At 46.5% G+C, this 18,931-nt stretch overlaps 1 protein-coding gene across 1 annotated transcript in view; it reads left to right on the forward strand.

Annotated features, from left to right (window-relative positions):
- GNB5 (G protein subunit beta 5) overlaps positions 1-18,931 on the forward strand; it is a 28,827-nt gene that overhangs the window by 1,188 nt on the left and 8,708 nt on the right. Inside the window, exons 2-8 of the mRNA XM_039557429.1 lie at positions 753-893; positions 5,919-6,030; positions 9,989-10,125; positions 11,651-11,692; positions 12,438-12,514; positions 14,057-14,189; positions 18,001-18,144. Coding sequence (XP_039413363.1) covers positions 771-893; positions 5,919-6,030; positions 9,989-10,125; positions 11,651-11,692; positions 12,438-12,514; positions 14,057-14,189; positions 18,001-18,144 — 768 coding nt within the window. The 5' untranslated portion in view covers positions 753-770. The remainder of the gene's footprint in view (positions 1-752; positions 894-5,918; positions 6,031-9,988; positions 10,126-11,650; positions 11,693-12,437; positions 12,515-14,056; positions 14,190-18,000; positions 18,145-18,931) is intronic.

The raw sequence follows: 18,931 nt of genomic DNA on the forward strand, positions 1-18,931 counted from the left end.
AAATTCGTTATTTATGTACAGGTCTAAATAATGTTTAAAACTCCCATTTTTAGAAGAGGTGAAAGGTCCTGTTTTCCCTTTGAAAAATGTACAGAGAAAAATGACACTGCAGTATTATTCTTGTTTGTTTGTCTGACTCTCAAGTAGTTTTTAATACTCTGTTGGTGATAGTGCTTTGATCTTAGAGATGCCTGGCTTGAGAACAAAAGTGGATTTGTAATGACCCAGCTGTCAGTGTGCTTGAAGCATCAGTTTCTGCTCAAGCAGCATGTTGGTCATGATATTTTGTAGCTGCTGCCGACCAAATCCTAGGTCATCTTTTCAGCTTTAAAAATAATGCATAATAATGACTATTTTATAATGCAGTGGAAAAACAAAATTTATTGATCAGTGCAGGTTTCTCAGAAGTCCAGCTGTTGCTGTGGATTTTTGGTCACTGTCTGCTGACAGTGGCTAAGTACAAATTAAAGGTACTTTCCCACATGTGGTGAATCTATATACACAGCACATATTATAATGGTATGTGTATATATATGTTTTGCTTTATGTTTTTCCTCATTAAAAAAGACTCTGCAGAGCCTGTGACTGTCTTGTATATGGTGATGGTTCATCCAGCTTGAGAGATTAGTCACAGAGAGATTATCCAGCCTACAGATGTCTATATACAGCCTAGGCTGCCTTAGCTGGCACAGCAGTGGTGGGAAGCTTTGTGCTGGACTGGAACACAAGCTTTGCTTCTTCTTCTCTTTCAGCTCTCGTGACCCACCAAGATGGACCAGACCTTTTTAGCAATTGTATTTGGTCCCTGCGACAAGTGCTCCAAAGACAAGCCCCTCAGGCCTGTGTCTGTCAAGTCAGAGCAACGCAGCTACTGCTCGCTGTGTGTGGCTATGGTAGGTTACTGATATGGTAGGTTGCTGATATGGTAGGTTGCTGATATGGTAGGTTGCTGATATGGTAGGTTGCTGATATGGTAGGTTACTGATATGGTAGGTTGCTGATATGGTAGGTTGCTGATATGGTAGGTTACTGATTTCATCAGCCACAGCGTGGACAGACTGCAGAAAACAGGGTGTAATGTACTTGTGGTCTCTTAAACTGGATTTTTCTGGACAGCAAATAAGCATTGCATAGGCCCATAGACTGCCAAACAAACACCTCTGCAGACACCTGGTGTTTCCACCAACCTACAAGAGAGGTGGCCCCAGTGCTCAAGGATAGTTTTTATGATTCTTGATTGGAAAATGGCTTCGAGCTTTTTACCCTAGGGTACCACATTTGATGTGCAAATGTTATGTGCCCATCTAAACTCTTCTCTGAGATCCATATGTGCTCTGCTTGGCATGTGATCTTGAGTGTTTCCCATTTGCCTTTAAAAGAACTTAACAAAAAAAAAAATTAAATCATCACATTAAACTCATTCACTAGAGACTGGGGATATGACATCCACCCAGTCTGTCTCAGACACCAGTGAAATGCTGTCAGAACTCCTTTGTGCCTACATATCCCACTGTGACCAGGTTGTCTCCTGTGCTGTGTGCACTACTTGGTGAGAGCTGGAAGTTGCTACAATGAGGATACGGTAGGAAAAAGCTGCAGAGCAGTGGAATGTCTTTGTGTTGGAGGCTTTCTAATCTCCAGCAATTACTGGTGAGGTGATATCCTACTCTCCTGGTAGGGAGCACTGTTCTAGAGACATCACGGTGGAGTTTTTTTAGGTGAAGCACACAGCTAAGGTCATGAACCTATGTGGCTGTGGAAGAGCTGGCTTCCAAAACTCCTTTTGTAAACTTAAGAATTTTGCTGTCCAGCTTGCAGTGGTTTTATTTTATCTTCCTAAACCATTGTGCGTTATCAGTTAGAGAAGACATCCATCACTGTTTCCTCCCCAGAAGTGTTCTCTACTGTGACTGAGTAGGGTCCAGCAGTTTGTTGTAGTTGAGTGTCAGATGAAATGATGTCTAAAAGGCTTAGGAAACTGTGTTTACATAACACTGCTGTACAGGCAGATGAGAGCACTGATTTGGTGGTGTAGGTGGTACATGTGTACAGTTTACTGGCTGACACAGCACATTCTCATGCATTACATTGTTCAGGAGGAAATTTAGATGTAATGACTGCAAGACAAAAGACAGTTCCTTCCCAGTTTATGTGCTTCTCCTGACTTTGAAATTGTTGCTTTGTTCAGGTCCTTCTTGGCCAACAGCCTTCCTGGCTATTTATTCAATAAATTTTTGCATGACTTGATAAATGCATGCTGGAATTGCAGGAAACTGGCTGTTTGTTATTTACAGTTCCTGCAACTTTCTCCCTGTTACTGGCATTATGGACGTTAGACTCTTAGCAGCTGGAACAGCTGGCAGGTGGAAGCAGACTGACACTTCAGGAAGAATTGCATCAGTACCTAAAAGCCTGTTAGGCTTCCTATTAGCACTGCAGTGGGATCTGGGGCTTTCTGGTGGATCTGGCTTTAGCTTGCTTCATATTTTTCTAAAAGATTTGAAAGCAAATATTCAGAACACAGAGCTCTTTGCACTACCACTGAAATACCCACGAGTAGGGAAATTCCATCCTTGACTTTTTAAATTGTTTTTTCAGAGCTGTGGGTATGCTTTGGCTTATATCAAAATGCACAATATATCCTTTGTCACAGTTGTGTTTGTGGATGCACGTGCATATTGTGGTGTCTAACTGGCTGATCTTTCTGCAGCTCCTGATTTCAGTCCAGCAGATGCACACATGCATTTTCATCAGCCAGCCTTTGTGATTTCCCCAAAAGCAACATATGTTGAGGGATAACAGAATTAGAAATTGCTGATTCCCAGTGTTTACATCATCCTACTTCAATTGTTTGCCTTTTAGACAAAATAATCTTCTTCCTCTAGGGTTTTGCCTGCTTTGGAGTTTGGTGCTAATCAGTAGAAACTCAATCAATGTTTGCTGGTTTAGTTTCACCACAAAACTATTAGTAAATTAGCTTACAATTTGAAAAGAGATCAGCTGGCAAATTAGTGAGAAAGAAAACTTATTTTAAAGGCCTAAGTTTTGAAGCAGGCAACAATTTGTCATACACTGTTAGATCCTTCATTTTCCCCAGTGTCCTACACCAACTTGCTCCATGGATCCGTGGATCTTCCATGGATCCCCATCACCCCATCACTGCAATCTGGTGTATTTACCATGTGTGGCACTCGTTGATGGAGTACTGTGCTATCATCTAAATTAATTCAGCCCTGGTTCATTTTATTTAAGGCTCCCAACTGGCCTTACTCTAACCTATATTTTTGCATGGTTAGCTAATGATGGCATGGGGAGTTAAGCAGGAACTGGTCAGATGAACTAAATACTTTTAAAAAAAATTTGTGTTCAACCAGTGAAATACACATTATCTATCACACACTTCTACAGCTCACTCTGTTCAGTAGAGGCTTCCCTGTCACCTCATGGCTCTGCTGACCCCATCATCTCAGGATTAGTATCGTGTGTGCACACGTAGGGTTCCCAAAGACTCTCACCTTCTGTGCTGTTCTTTGTAGACCTTTTAATCCCATTCCATGAGGCAGTGAGACTGTTCACATTAGCAAGGCAAGAAACTGGATTTTTCACTGTTTAGAACTATGCCGACTGTCTGACACATAGGTGTTATCTATGCCAAATTCCTGAGAGCTGATGCATTCCTATCAAGGCAAAGAAATTTCCTAGCCTTTTGTTGGATTTAACTTCTGGGCCTCTTCACACTTATCAGGTGTCAGAAATAAGGCATTTCTTACAGATTAGAATCCTTCAAAAATGAAGTTTCTTCTTCAGAATCTTCCTCTGCTAGTCCCCCAGGACACAGCTGCATTATTGAGTTTAATGTAAGTAGGTTTAATTTTTCAGACCTGAAGATAACACACAGGGAGAAGCTTTCTGTCACTTTCCTGCTAAAAGATCTTTGGGTTTCTTGGGGGTTTTTTTCCTGTTCTTTTGGTATCACTTTAAAAATACTCAATTTTTATTTCCTTGGCACAGTCTGTGGTGGAAAGCATTTCCAATGTGCTGATTTCTCTGGGGGCCTTTGAAGGATGTTCCTTTATCCAGCAGCATGTGAACCCATAGTTTATGCTGCCTACATTTGCTTTTGTGATTCTGAATGTAACTGGATCGATGAGTTCAGGGCTGCCTGCGTGGCCATCAGGCTGGTGGGGTTAGGTCACACCAGTTTCTGTGGACAATGAGAAGACTGGAAATACATCCACTGCACTTGACTCTCCAGTGAAGTGACCAGTTTCTGCCTGCAGAGCCATTGAGTAGAAGGGACCTTGTGGACGTGACCAGAACAGGGCCCGAGTTCGCTCCAGAGTGATGGCGAAGAGCTCAGCAAGGTTCCTGTGCATCCCAGTTGGACAGCAACCCTGCTTCTAAACCCAGTGTGGGACGGGACTTCTATTTTCTCTGAGACCCACACTTTGTCCAGGATGTGCCCAGAGACCAAACAACAGCTGCAAACAAGCATTTTCTTATCTCTCTTTCCAATCTTGGCACATCCCCAGGCTGAACAATAGCCACTGGATCGGCTATTTTCTGGCTAAAGGGAGACAATGGGAGTCAATAAGCACAGAGTTGCTCCTTGTAGATCAAGGACAATTCTGTAGTGAAGGGGAGATTTTCAAGGAACTCCCAGGGAACAAAAAGCTGCGTGTCACGGTTCTTTCTCTGGAAGCATCAGCTGCTCCCTGTGCCCAGCACACATTCATATGAGCAGAACCCAAAGAGCTGAGCCCCTAAGCTCACACCACACCAAAGTGAAGGGCTATTTATTCCCTCTTCGGGATTTTGGAAACTGCTCTGTTTCAAGAGCTGGCAACGCCACAGACTTTAATGTGCATATCTGAGAGCAGGAGAAAGGGGTAGCTAGTCTAAAGGAGAGACCAAAAAAAAAAAAGGAAAGAAACCCTGATAACACCACATTTAAAAATTATGAATTCAAAGAATAGTAGAGAGGAGAGTTTTCACCACTGCATCTATCCTGCTGGCACGGGAACTGGGCCAGAGACCTGCATAGCTGACTCTCCCAGTACCCCCTGCCCATAGGAGTATCAGGGTCTAACGGAGCTAAAATGGGATTTGGTAAGCCTGGACAGGATCTGTCTTCCCAATCTGATATTTTAAAATGCCAGTGGCTGGTTTTTTCTTCTTTCCCCCACAGAGTGTGCAACTTGTACAAACAAGTTTGGGTGCCATTGGCATGTGTTTCTGGGGAAATGAAGCCTTTGGGCTGTGAAGAGGGCTTGGGATATGTGTGGGAGCGGGGCAGGAGGTGAGGCCGGTCCCAGCTGCTGGACTGGAGACCACTGGGATGCCAGAGCGGACTGGGCAGGGGAGGCTGGATGGGGGATGCTGCAGCGGGCAGGAGCGGGGATGCTGGAGAGGCTGGACCGGGGATGCTGCAGCGGGCAGGAGCGGGGATGCTGGAGAGGCTGGATGGGGGATGCTGCAGCGGGCAGGAGCGGGGATGCTGGAGAGGCTGGATGGGGGATGCTGCAGCGGGCAGGAGCAGGGATGCTGGAGAGGCTGGATGGGGGATGCTGCAGCGGGCAGGAGCGGGGATGCTGGAGAGGCTGGATGGGGGATGCTGCAGCGGGCAGGAGCAGGGATGCTGGAGAGGCTGGATGGGGGATGCTGCAGCGGGCAGGAGCAGGGATGCTGGAGAGGCTGGATGGGGGATGCTGCAGCGGGCAGGAGCGGGGATGCTGGTCCCCACGGTGTGCGTGCTCAGGACTGCCCTGGACGTCAGCGGGGAGGGGAGGGGGAGCCCGGGCCGGCTCCGGCGCCGTTGCTGAGGCAGCAGGAGCCGCGGCAGCATCCCCGAGAGCCGGGCTGGCAAACTCCTCCTCCCTCCCGCTCTCATCCCCGCTCTCCCCGCTTCCTTTGCAAAGATGGCAACCGAGGGGCTGCACGAAAACGAGACCCTGGCATCGCTGAAGAGCGAGGCCGAGAGCCTGAAGGGCAAGCTGGAGGAGGAGCGGGCCAAGCTGCACGACGTGGAGCGTGAGTGGGGCCGGGCGGCGGGGCGGCCGCAGGGCCGGAGCGGGCCGGGCCTGGCCGGGAGCGGGGCCGGGGGCCGGGCCGGAGCGGGGAGCGCTGCCCCGGGCCGGACAGCGCCGGGCCCCGGGCCGGACAGCGCCGGGCCCCCGTGGCTCCCGGGAGCGGGGCAGGGCCCTGGGGCCGGCGGCCCGGGGCGGGCACGGCCCCGCAGCATCCCGGGCACCGCGGAGCTCCGGCGGGGCGCGGAGCCGGGGATACCCTCGGTGCAGCCCGGCATTCGCCCGCAGCCTTTGGGTGTAGTGCCAGGGGCCAGGGTGAACCCCAGCCATGTGCAAGTTGGTGGGAATTCGCTTTAACGAGGCCGGGATTTCACCCGGGGTGTGGAAGGGCTTAAAAAGGAGCATTGTTTGCAAAAGCAGCTCCTCTGCCCCCCTTCCGCCAGGGAAACAAGTTGCAGGGATGCAGTGCTGATTCAGAGGCGCGGGGTGAGTCAGTGCTGGAGCTGTCGATGTGTAACTCACCGTTACCAGCTGCAGCTTCAGCGTCCGGGGATAACCCGACAGAAATGCGAGGGACAGACCTCAACCCTGCCCTCCCCCTGTCCCCTTCCCCACTCAGGAAAAAGAAGCTAACCTTACCTTTACAGAGCTTTTCAAATAGGTATTCACAAGTTTTGAGATATGAAGAATTCTTTTATTATCACTATTTCATTTTATAATTACAATAATACATTGCAGGGTGGGGTTTTGGTTTTTTGGGTTTTTTTTTCCTTTTGGTGGTACTTTTTTTTTTAGAAAAACATGTAAGTTACTGTTGCCCTCTGAAATAATGTAGGTCACTCTACTAGAAATATTAGTGGGTCATTACAACTTTTCTTTCATGTGTTTTGATGCCTTAAGCATTGGAGAGGAATCTGAGCCTGTATCCAGTGACTTAGTGTTTTGTAACAATGAGGGACTGACAAACACTTTTGAATTTCTGGTTGGGAAGGATTAAAGTAAAATATATATATTCTGGAATAAACAGAGCATTTTCTTCTCTAAGTTAGACAACCATGTGTTATATGAATGTCCTGCTAATCAGAATTGGTAAACAAACACAGATGCCCTCATTACAGAAACACTACCATAAATCACCATATTCCTCCAGTATAATTTCTGTATCAGAAGTAGCAGGGCCTGTGTTTAACAGACCTCTTAAGCGTATTCTTAAACCCGTTTTTGCTCACAAAGAGTTTTACCTATGATTGCAGTGATACTGTAACTGTGTGTGCTATTGACAGTCATAGGATATTCTTTGCCATATGTGAAATCTGTAAATTTCCATTGTAAAGCCGTGTTTGCATAGCCATGACAGCACTTCTAAGACAGAAGTGTTAGGCTGCTGTAGAACAATGCTCCCTTACGATATTTATATCATTGATTCTGTATCAGAGCTTTTTTACACCTAAATTATTCCCAAGTACAGTTTCTGCAGAGTTTGTCAGTTTCAGAATAAGGCATCATTTCTGTGTTTTGCTTGCTTGCTTGGTTGGTTTGGGGTTTTTTTCCCTAATCTAAAATTGCATCTTTTGCATTTTTTTGCTCAGATCACGACTTTCCATCGGTGGTTCCCAAAACAAACAGCTGGCTGAAATAGGACTGCCCTTATTTGTTCAATTGGTTCTGAACAGCAGCTCTCAAAAATGTGGATAGAAAAAGGAAATGCCAAACATGCATTTGATTTGCAGTCTTATAATTTTAAACAGTCAATTCAAGAGCTTAAAATTTTAGATGTAGATAAAAGCTTGTTCTGTTTGTGCGATCCATGAATTTTTAAGGCCAGGGAGACCATTAGACCCAACACAGAAAAGATTAAAGACCCAGGAGTATCAGCATCAAGTCCATGTCTCCTGTTCAGGCCAAACAATATTTTTAAGACAAACAGGCAGTTTTATCTGGACCTCTGTAAAACTACTCAGGCTATTTGCTGTCTTTAGCTGATCTACTTGTCTGAGTGCATGATTTTCAACTATCTTTGAACAATATTGGGGAGTGCTTAAAAATAATTATCTGACTCTCAAACCTGTGCTAGGCAGGAGCAGGATTATTGTGGCTGTGGTTGGAGATAAGGGTCCTCAGAGAATCAGTGAGGCTAAACCAGACAATTTCACAGAGTCTCAGCTGCGTTGACATAATGGAAACAGTTTGTCCATTGTCTGTGAAACATTTGTTTTTTCAGATATATTCTGGACACAAGCATCTTTCCAGCTGCCATAATAACCTCCTGTCCTGTGTTTTCGTGTCTTTTGATTGGATCATTTGGCAGGTTTCCATGGGCAATAGTGGGGGAAATGCATCTCTTCCTCAGTGGGTTTATATGGTACTTTCTCAGAAACTTGCTTCTGACTTATGGACAAATCATGAGGAATGGTGGACAGCACTTGTCCCCTGGCTCGGGGAGACTGGTTGAGCAGAGATTTCAGGTGAGAGCATTATTCTGGCACAGCCTGGGGGTGTGGTGGCTTTGAAAGACAACTCCTGAAAAGGTAATCCGCTAGAAATCAGTCTCTGCCTTGGGCAGAAATTGCTTCACTGACCCTGTGCCAGGAAATGATCTCTAAGTTCAGGATGCCTGCTCTCTCGCTGTCACAGCCCTTCCCAGCCCGTGAGCTTTCTTGCAGCCCCAGAAAAGTGATGCAGGGTGAAGTGGCAAGGCAGCTCCAAAGCACCACCTGCCACAGGGGACGTGGAGCTCAGTCTCCAGCAGGGCAGTGAAAAGCTTAAGATTTCCTCCACCAACTCATTAAAGCATCTCCATGAGCTTCTCCATTTATTTCAGAAGCTTTGAGTCAGGCATTGCCCCCACAGCCAACAGCAGCTGGACCATCTTAGGTTTTGGTGTGGACAGCCACACAACACAGGAAGTGCTGGATCCTATCAGCTCTTCTCTAGACAGAGTAATTCATAATTCTGGTGCCAGAGTCTCCAGCCTCAGACTCAGCCTCTACTCTGCTGTTGGACTTGAAGTAAGTCTCACTCTCCCTCTGTGTGAAGAGCTGCCCCTGGGTGCTGAGGCACATCATGGCCCTACTCAGCTCCACGCTGGATGAACATGCTGGAGAAGAGCAAATAGGTTTCCTCAGATGACACTTTCTCCCAGACATTTACAGGTGACCCCAGCCTGAGGTATCAGGGTTATATGAGACACCTTTTAGTTCTGTCAGCTGCATGAATTTTATGTCCAAGTCAGTTTGCACAAACGGATGTAAATTTGTTGGGTTTTTAAGAATATCAGCTGAAAGTACTGCTATTAAGTGAGGTATGAAAGAACTGACTTCTCCACCAGAAGATACTGCTCAGGAAAGTTGCTTGCCTGCCCTCTGTTTCCCTCTTTCATAGAAGGGACGTCCCATGAAGTCCTTGATGTCCATAGTTACTGCTGGAAAGTTGGGTAGTGCACTCTTACAGCAAATGTCCATTTTCCTGCTCACTCAAAGCTGTGTCCTGGCCCTTGCTGCTCCTGGCCACCAGAAGGGATGGCACAGCAGTCACCAGTGCCAGTGGCCAGTACCTGTACCCAGTGCAGCACCACCACAGGGCTGCGAGCCAGCCGCAGCTGGGAATCTCACATCCAGAACAACTGTCTGTCCACCTTCAGCCTGAGGATTTCCCAGCAGGAGGGGGCAAAGGGGTAATCTGTTTTCCAGTTACACTTGGGTGGGATGGTCTGCAAGAGCTTCAGCTGCCCGATCCCTGGAATTCAAGCCCTGAGTGAATTCCTCCTTGTGTTTATCTGGTGAATATGTTCATATGCCACCCACCTTGGTGTTAGCCACCTGCCAGCTCTGAAGCAGAGTTCATTGCCTTGCACCATGGACTCAACCTTCATGGATTAATTCCTCCAAGGGCATTACTCATAAACAGATATTTGCCAGGGCAGTGCTTTGATGCAGGGCTCTCTAACCATCAGCTGTTTGCAGTTCATCAGGTGGCAGAGCGTGTGGAGGCACTGGGACAGTTTGTGATGAAGACCAGGAGGACCCTGAAGGGCCATGGAAACAAAGTTCTCTGTATGGACTGGTGCAAAGACAAGAGAAGAATTGTGAGCTCTTCCCAGGTATGCTCTTGGGCAGATGTTTTTCAGAGGTGCTGTTGGGAACTGTACAAATCTTGTGGCTGTGCTGTGTGCCACTCTTAGCAGATGATACCTGGGATTATTGTAAATGTTTTCAAGATGCCCTGAAAGAAGTTCATTGGCGATGTATTTGTTCAGAGAGTGTAAATGTGACCTTTTAATCATTGGTACACCTGTTGTAGCTAATGCCTAAATATTTCTTGTTCAGTCATACACAGATTTTCCCATATTCCCTGCTACAATAAAAGAATAGAACCCATGTGAGGCTACATTCATTTCCTTGCTCTTTACAGATGAAATATTGAGCAAAGTTTTCAAGTTGTATGTTCAGAGAAAATCATCAGGAAAAGGGAAGTGAAGAAATGTTAATTCTTTTAAAGATTTCTATGCACAGAAATTTCTTCTGCAGTCTGTATGATTTGTATGACCTTGAAAGCCTCAAACATCCTGCCAAAATTACTGCATTTAGTTGGGCATTTTGAGAAACAGTCCTACCACCTGCTCAAGACCAGTCTCATAAGCCAGAGGAGGTAATGAGATAATTACTCTCTAGATCCCCTGGTTCGTCCTGAGCCCAGCACGGCAGTGAGTGAGCTCCTTGCACCTCACAGCTGTTCATTGACCTACATGAAATCTGCCAGGGGTCTCACTTGAGGGATAAAAATAGGCAATCTTCATTGCAAGCCACCTTCACTTACTGTGAGTTTTTACCATTCATGGTGATCTCAACAAGAAGAATAATTTTAAATATTTAAAGTCACATTTTTTAAAGTGGTTAAAATGTTAGTGTGTAGATCAGAAAGCTGAACAGACAGGTTGAAATGCATTTTTTACTCTATTGTAAGAACTGTATAAGTCCAGGTACAGAAGCAGTTGTTGCTCAGTAATAAACATTTCACTTTCATGATACAGGGAAGATAACAGTATTATGTGCATAAGGCAAAGTTGTTGTCACGAGTGTACACTTGGTGTACACCAAGTGATTGTGCTGCTCACTGTACAGGGTTCTATGATGGCTATTTAGCAGGTTGTATAATGGATAATTGAAGGTTAAGTAAGTGTAGTGACAAGTAAAGGGAAAACCAGGATCAGAGTGGAAAGGGAAGATGAATAAACAGTGCAATATCCACAAACAGTCAGGTGAGGGCTTAGAGGTGGCAGGTTCCTAAGGAGATGGCCCTGTACGTGGCGTGTGCTGCAGGGGAAGGGAGTTCTCATGAAGCCATTAAGAGGGAAGGGAAAAAAATTGAAAAATAAATTGTTCTTTTAATCAAACATCAGTCATCTCGGTGAGGAGGGAATACACTTGTGGTAGATACAACAGCACTGCTGAGAAGGGTCTCCTTGATGCGTCACTGTGACTGCTGTACTGTTGTTAAGATGGAGACAAAAGGACATAACAGACTGGGGAAAGGAAATGAGCAGGAGTTTTCTCCAAACTGGGAAGCAGGCTTACAGCCATGTCTCTGGAAGGCCTCAATTTCTCTTTCTCTGTGCTTTCGTTTAGGATGGGAAGGTGATCGTGTGGGATTCCTTCACTACCAACAAGGTAAGTGAAACTTCAGCAAAATCCTGTGTCCAGGGCAGATGACAGTGGGATGAGGTGAAGGGCCCACAGGTGTCACTGGAGGCAGTGGGATTATGGGATAAAATGTAGACTTCCACTTGCACCCCAAAAAAGGGAGCCCAGGGCAAGTCACCTCCCTTGACCTGTTTCTGAGCACAGTCCCTGTTAGGGCACTGGGGTTTGTCATGGTCTCCACGGGAGGCTCTGATCCAACCTCTTTGCTGACAAGGGAGGCAAAGCCCAGCCAGCAAAACAGGGCACCCCTGTACCAGGTGTTGTGTGTGGTCACTGGGGATCCTTCAGCTGTGGTGTTCACTGTGAAATGGTGTCACTGCTCCTCCAAGCCCTGCCTGGACTGCCTCCTGGCACCCTGCACCACACAGATGAGGAAAAGCTACCTGTTTTTAACTCACTTTTACATGTGCAGCAGTGGGACTTTTCACAGCACTGGATGACCCAAATAAAACGTGTTCTGTGATCAGTTTGGGGCCCATGAATAAGGTGGAAAGTGTCAGAGAAGGACTGGCCATCCTCCTGTGCTCTGCTGCATTCTGCAGTCAGCGTTGTCCCAGCCTTACATGTGAGTTATGGCTGGGGGAATCATCTGTGCCTTTCACTGGCCCTAAGGATGTCCCACAGAAATACTGAACTTAGGACTCTCCAGTGTTCTCCTTGCATGGGTTAGAGAAGCAGTGAGGTGCCAGACTCAAGAGATGCTGTGTTTCAGGAGCACGCAGTGACGATGCCGTGTACCTGGGTGATGGCGTGTGCATATGCCCCATCTGGATGTGCCATTGCTTGTGGGTAAGTTGCCAGTTTCCACAGCTGCTTACACAGAGAAGTTGGATTTGTTGCAGTCTCCTGGTGGCTTCAGAACCTGACAGATAGAAGTTTGCATGCCATGATGGTGGGTGGAAGCTCTACATTCAGTGCCTCTGATTCTATTTCCATAGTGGCTCGTACACATTATCTCCACTGACTTCAGTGCAGTAACATTTGTTGTGTAAGCATGGAAAATAATCCTCTTTCAGCATTTATATCATGGGTTAGGAATTCTGCATGCATGCAACTTCCCTGTCCCAGTGTGGTTGTCTATGTTGGATATATCTTCTAAGGGAAAGAGCTTTTAATCATGTTCTTACTTTGCACTCCTTTTTTTATGACATAGAGGTTCATTATTAATGGTTACCAGTATGTGAATAGACCTTGCTAAGATGGAATGGGGAGAAGTAACCCTATTCTTGATAACCCACAAGTTTTCTGTGTGCTCAGATTTGAAAAAGTGAGTTTATATAGGGGGAAAAAGCAAAGAGATTAAATGTTGGCAAAACATCTTGTAAGAAGGGACTGGATGGATCAGACAGACAAAGCAAGCTTGGGACAAGAGAAAAGAACAAAGGGAGACTTCAGCATGCAGCTTGCAAATCTAGAAAGCAGCAGACTGAGACAGACAAGCAGACCCCATAATTGTGTGTGGAAAGGAGTCTGGAAACTGTGTTTTTGACTAGAACCCAAAGAATGGCAAGAAAGCTCTGTCTTTACACCTGTAGCAGAGACAGAGAGTGCACATATATATTGCACCTAATTCTGGATTTCTGTTGTGCTGTCAGTTAAGTGCCATGCACATAATGTAAGTGCATATGTAGTGTAAGCACCAGTGCATACATAATGTAAGCAACTGGTGGTGTGCCAGGATCCCGGGGACCAGGGCAGGGCTGATCTACCACGGCTCTAGGAAAGGGTCAGATATAAGTCCTGCCCTTTAGAAATGAGTCCTGGGTCTGACACAGCTTAACTGGTACAACTGTCCAGGAGGGGGACAGCAGCTACAGAGGTCAGTGCTTCTGTTGCCTTTTTTCCAAACTCTTCTAAAAGCTCTGTCTCCACACCTACTACTTACTTGCTATACTGCCTTTTCTGTAGGAGCTAGTCAAATTTGTTAAGGTAGGTGTATAATGATGCTTAAACACTGATCTTCACAGTGACAGATGTCAGCAGAAAAATGGCAGTTTGGCTGTATGTGAAACATTAACCCTGAGGTGGCTGCTGTCACCTCCCAGTTTATACTTTCGTGAGGTTTCATTCAGTGCCATTTATAAACTCGATAAGGGTGAAAAAAACTGAGGCGCAGCTGTTCAAGTTCTGTAAAGCAGCCAGGCTGTGAGGCAGCTGGGGCTTCCCTGCACAGGGAGATCCCACACTGCACAATACAGGGAAGTCGGTACTTGTAAGGGTTTGGCAGCACAGCACCGACAGGTGGTTTCCTTCTTATCACCACTCGCCTTTTGTCGTTGCAGTTTTAACCAGTTCTCCTCTCTCTGTTACTGCTATTATTACTCTCTTCAGTGGCCTGGACAACAAGTGTTCTGTGTACCCTCTGACATTTGAAAAAAATGAAAATATGGCTGCAAAGAAGAAATCAGTTGCAATGCACACGAACTACTTGTCTGCCTGCAGCTTCACTAACTCAGACATGCAGGTAAATGCGTTCTCTACCCTCTGCTCACCATCACCTGACAGGAGCTGCACTGGGGTGCAGTGCACATGTCCTCCCTTGCTCCTGGGGCACCCAGGGCCATGTCCTGCCCCTGCAGGGGCTACTGGAACACCCTTGCAGGGGGCAGCGAAGGTGCTGCAAAAGCTGCTGTAAGGAAATGCTTGTCCCAGCCTGTGGCCAGGCTGTCCCTGCAAAGGCCTGTGGCTTCTGCAGAGGGCTCGCTGGTACCTGTGTGTTCTCTGCTCCCCAGCTCTGTGCCAGTTTGTGCCTTTAGGAGCCCAGACTGTTGCAAATAGTTAAAACCACGGTTCAGCCAGGACTAGGCTGGGTGCTGTGCCAGCTGATGCTGACTGTGTTGTTTGCCTGCTTTGTCCCGGACATCCGGCCACTTTGCTTTTGCTTTCATTCTTAGTATTTTTTATTTGTACCAAGTGATACATTTGAGCTTGAGGATGCCCCACAGGGCCATGTTGTCTGTACATGCAGTACTGTGTTCCCTCAAGGGAAAGGAGTGATGCTGTCCCCATCTCACAGGCAGTGGCGTGCAGCACAGAGGCCCACAATGGGAGGTGATGGCAAATCCAGGAGCTGAATGCAGATCTTCTGAGACCAAGCCAGCCTTCCTCTCTATTGTGTATCTCAAAGATCTCTTTCTCTAGGAACACAGAAGATGATGAAAGGAGCCAGGATAATCCCCTTGTCCTCTCTGTTTTCTGAATTTAATTAAAGCTCTTCTCAGTGCAGCTCTGCAGCAAAATAAGTGGCAGAATGGAGCCTTTTCATAGCTCCTGATGTCAACAGAGCTGCTGGAAAGGGAATACCATGTCCCCTTCTTCCAGATATTTGGAGCTCTTCTGAAGGAAATATCAGCTCTCATTGCTTCTATTTCAGGACATGTGAAGCTGAGAGTATGTTGTTGTTTGTCGCTCTCTGGTTTCTGTAATGACTCTGAGGTGCTAATTTAAGTCCATTGCCATGGAAACAAGTGGCGGAGGTACCCAGCACTCAGGCTTGCTTAGCCCTGACCTTCCTGTGCAGGAGTCATGTGGAATTAGAGTAGTCTAAATTAAGTGGAATGTTTCTGATGAGATACAAACCCAGTTTTCTCTTTTCTTGTCTACACTTATATGCATCGGGATTAAATCCTATGACAGGAAAAATAGCAATTTATTTTTCATAATAAAAAAGAAAGAAAAGTTGGGTCTTTTTTTTCCATATTAAATACAGCAAACTGTGTTGATATTGTTATCTATACAATTGATATTTTATGTTATACAACTGATATTGTATCTACTATTGTTAGATAATATCACAGCAGATTAAGGGTCTTCATATTCAGTGTGGATATAAAGAAATTTTTCTGAAGTCTTTAAAAAGAAGTTTTCTTGTGATTGCTAGGCTTGTAAGTGATCATTTATGGCACTGCATGTTATTATTCAAACAAATACAAGCAAACAGGTTGGCCAAGCGTCTCTTAGGACACTGTTATGTAGCAGATCCCAGAGAATCCCAGAGTTCTTTTCTTTTTTCATTTACATAAAGGCCTCAAGATTAAAACTATTCAGAATTAAAACTATTAAGTAACTCTGAGGGTACACAGTGCATTGTGCAGGAGCTTTTCCAGCTGTGTGCAGAGCAGCTCTGCTCTCCCAGTTTGCTTCAGGAGGGATGTGGTGCTGTCCTGGAGCAGCTCTAGCATGAGGTGGAGGTGTCCCCCAGCCCAGTGTCCCCACAGCTCCCACTGCCAGGTGCTGCCAGGGCTGCAGCTCTGCCCTGACTTCTGTCTTAAACTACAGCTCAGTTTTCCCACAGAGGCATGGAAGACTGGGTAGGAGTTTAGGGTTTGGTGTAAGAGAGCTCTGGGGGGGGCTCATCGTGGGTTACAGTCACTCCCAGGCTGTGTGGGTGCTGAAAAAGGGGTGCCACCCTTGCTCCCCATCATGTTCCCACGTGGGCCCTGAGCTGCAGGGCTGGGTGACCCACACACCTTGTTCTCAGTGCCCCAAACCAGCCTTGCTTGAGAGAGCCTCCCCTGCCTCAGTGAGCTGAGAGCCAGGGAGCCTCTCTTCCTAAATTAGGTATCTGCAGCTCTGCGGGGTGATAATGCTCCCCACGTGACAATGCTCCATGTCTATTAATAGCAACAGTTAATTGGGATCTCAAGTGTTTTGCATAGGGCAGGCAGGGCTGGGGAGCAGGGTGAATCCCACGATGGTGGAGGAGGTACAGGTGAGGGTGGCCCCTCTCCTCTCACCACTGCTCCCAGCCCCGGTGCCTGTGCCCCTGTGAGCAGGGCTGTGTCCCTGCTGTCCCCTGCCCTGAGCAAGTGCTGCCTCTTGCCACTGGGCGCCAGGCAAGGGTCCCCCCATCAGTGCTGCTCGAGCCCCTAGTGCTGCTAGCCACAGTCTCTTAGCAAGGATTGCCAATTCCCTCCTGGTCTTAGATCTTCAGAGTTGGTTTGGTTTGTTTTTCAATAGCAATACCTTGAAGTTGAGTCCGTAACATTTCTCTTTAAGCATTAACTGGAGCTCTGGGTTGCCAACAGACCCTTCCCTTACACTTTTAGCTACTCCTGTTCCCCTTATGACTTTCTTACACAGTGTTACAAGAGCAAATCCTCAGAGCTGGAAGTCTTCATTCCTCAGCCAAGTACAAGTATTCCCCAGAACAGGGAAGTTCATTGATCCAGGCTCCAAAGCTGGCCAGAAAGACAAGTCAGGACTTTCTTCTGCTATTATCATCTGAGAGCATTAGCATCTCTGTGCTGCAGGATTCAGAACAGTCTGTTCTGCAGCTTTTACCTCTGTTTACAGGAAGAATATTTGGAGCATCTGTCAAACATGTTCAGTGTTTAACCTTTATGCAGCTCTGAATGGTTTCATGACTGTGTTCATTTTCTTCTTGAAGAGAATTTTGTTTTTAACATCTAACTACCCACTGGGATCACTTGAGTTTCCTCACCAACTATGAGAAAAACCCGTGTACAAAACTGAGAGCCCTCCTACGTTCACCCTTGCTTCCTTCCACACCAGTGCACAGGGACTCTTCCAACCTACAGAATTTGTGATTGCATAACAGTTTCGGGTGCCAAGGGGAAATTTTGAACAATTGAGCATCATCAGGATTTAGCCACAATAACAAGCTCTGATCACATGTGCTTTCTACAAGTAATGTAGCAGATGGGAAAATGTGAGCTATGTTCAGCCAGTGTATGTTCAAGCCCTTTCACACACAAATGGTTTTGGACAAGTGAGAGCTGATGGACTTATCAAACAACTGTCTAGACAGGCTTACTTCCCTTTCAGAAAACCCATGTCTTAAGCCAAATTAATTTGGTTTAACCTATTTCAAGCAGAAAAAAAAAAGGTGAGTTAAACAGGTATTATTAACTCCAAGAGTTCTTCCATTTACCTGGGTTGAATTCCAGCAGCCTAAATATGGATAGAGTGAAATACGGGGACAGACAGGAATACCAGTATTGTTCTGCCTCCTTTTTAGAGAATATGAAAATACCAGCAGATCCTTACTGCTGTCAGTTCTGCAAAGCCCATCGCACAGAAGGGACCATTATTGAAACATTGTGTAGGTATAGCGGTGTCCATACAGCTCTCCTTTCCACTCTACCTTTTTTCCTTAAAAATAAAACCCATAAACTGTACTTAGGTTCACACTGGGCTTATGGCTTTGATTTATTGCATAATATTTAATTAAATTAAAGCTGTCAGTTGTTTCTTTGTAACCTGAAGGTCATCTGCTGATCTTGTATTGTGACTCTTCTTCCCACATCCTATAGATCCTGACAGCAAGTGGAGATGGAACTTGTGCTCTATGGGATGTTGAGAGTGGGCAACTTCTACAGAGTTTCCATGGTCATGGAGCTGATGTCCTGTGCCTGGACCTGGCCCCTTCTGAAACAGGAAATACATTTGTCTCTGGGGTAAGCAGGAGCTTCTTCTCATAATATCAAACTAAGGAACATGGAAGTGAAAAGGCAGCAAATCAGGAGGCTCATGATGTTACTGAGAGAGGGCTGGAGTATATGTTGGATGCCCCAGTGCAATCCACTCATTGCAAGCACATTTTCCAAGCTGGAGCAAATTAAACCCCTGACTGTGGGGTCAAACCCACCCAGCCAGTCTGACTGCAGTTCTGCTTACTTAGCAAGTTCCACCCCACATCAAAGCGATCCAGCTCGAGATCAAAACAACGCCTCTGCTGGGAAGGGGAAGGCTCGGAGTAAGAGCAGTAGGCTCCTACCACAGCAGAGGTGTGAGTCCCTGTGGGTGGGAGCCTGGAACAGCAGAGGACTCCCACACTTCGCTCCTTCCCCATCTCTGGAGCCAGATGGGGTGTGACAGGCATCAGGTGGTGCTCAGGGCTTCGAAGTGGGGCTGCAAATAACGTGCGTGCCACTATGTCCCTCAACTGCTCCCCAGAGTCAAGGGGCAGCTTGGACACTGGCTAGCCCCCGTGCAAGTTGGAGCAGGGAGATGAGGTGTGGCCACATCTTCAGCTGTTGCTGAGTCCTCTGTGCCTTCCAGAAGCACCAGAGGCATTTAAAGCCCCTTCATCGGTCAAACACTGTCCTCTCCCTGTCCTGGCCCAGAGGAACACGCAAACCTCACTGGGGCTGCAGGACTGGACTGGTCTGGGAAAGGACCCAGGACATCTTCCAAATCATGTCCTGCTGCCGAGGGATCACTGTTTCCAGGCAGCTGAGCCAT

This window comes from Corvus cornix, chromosome 10, assembly GCF_000738735.6.
Source record: "Corvus cornix cornix isolate S_Up_H32 chromosome 10, ASM73873v5, whole genome shotgun sequence".
Classification (NCBI taxonomy): domain Eukaryota; kingdom Metazoa; phylum Chordata; class Aves; order Passeriformes; family Corvidae; genus Corvus; species Corvus cornix.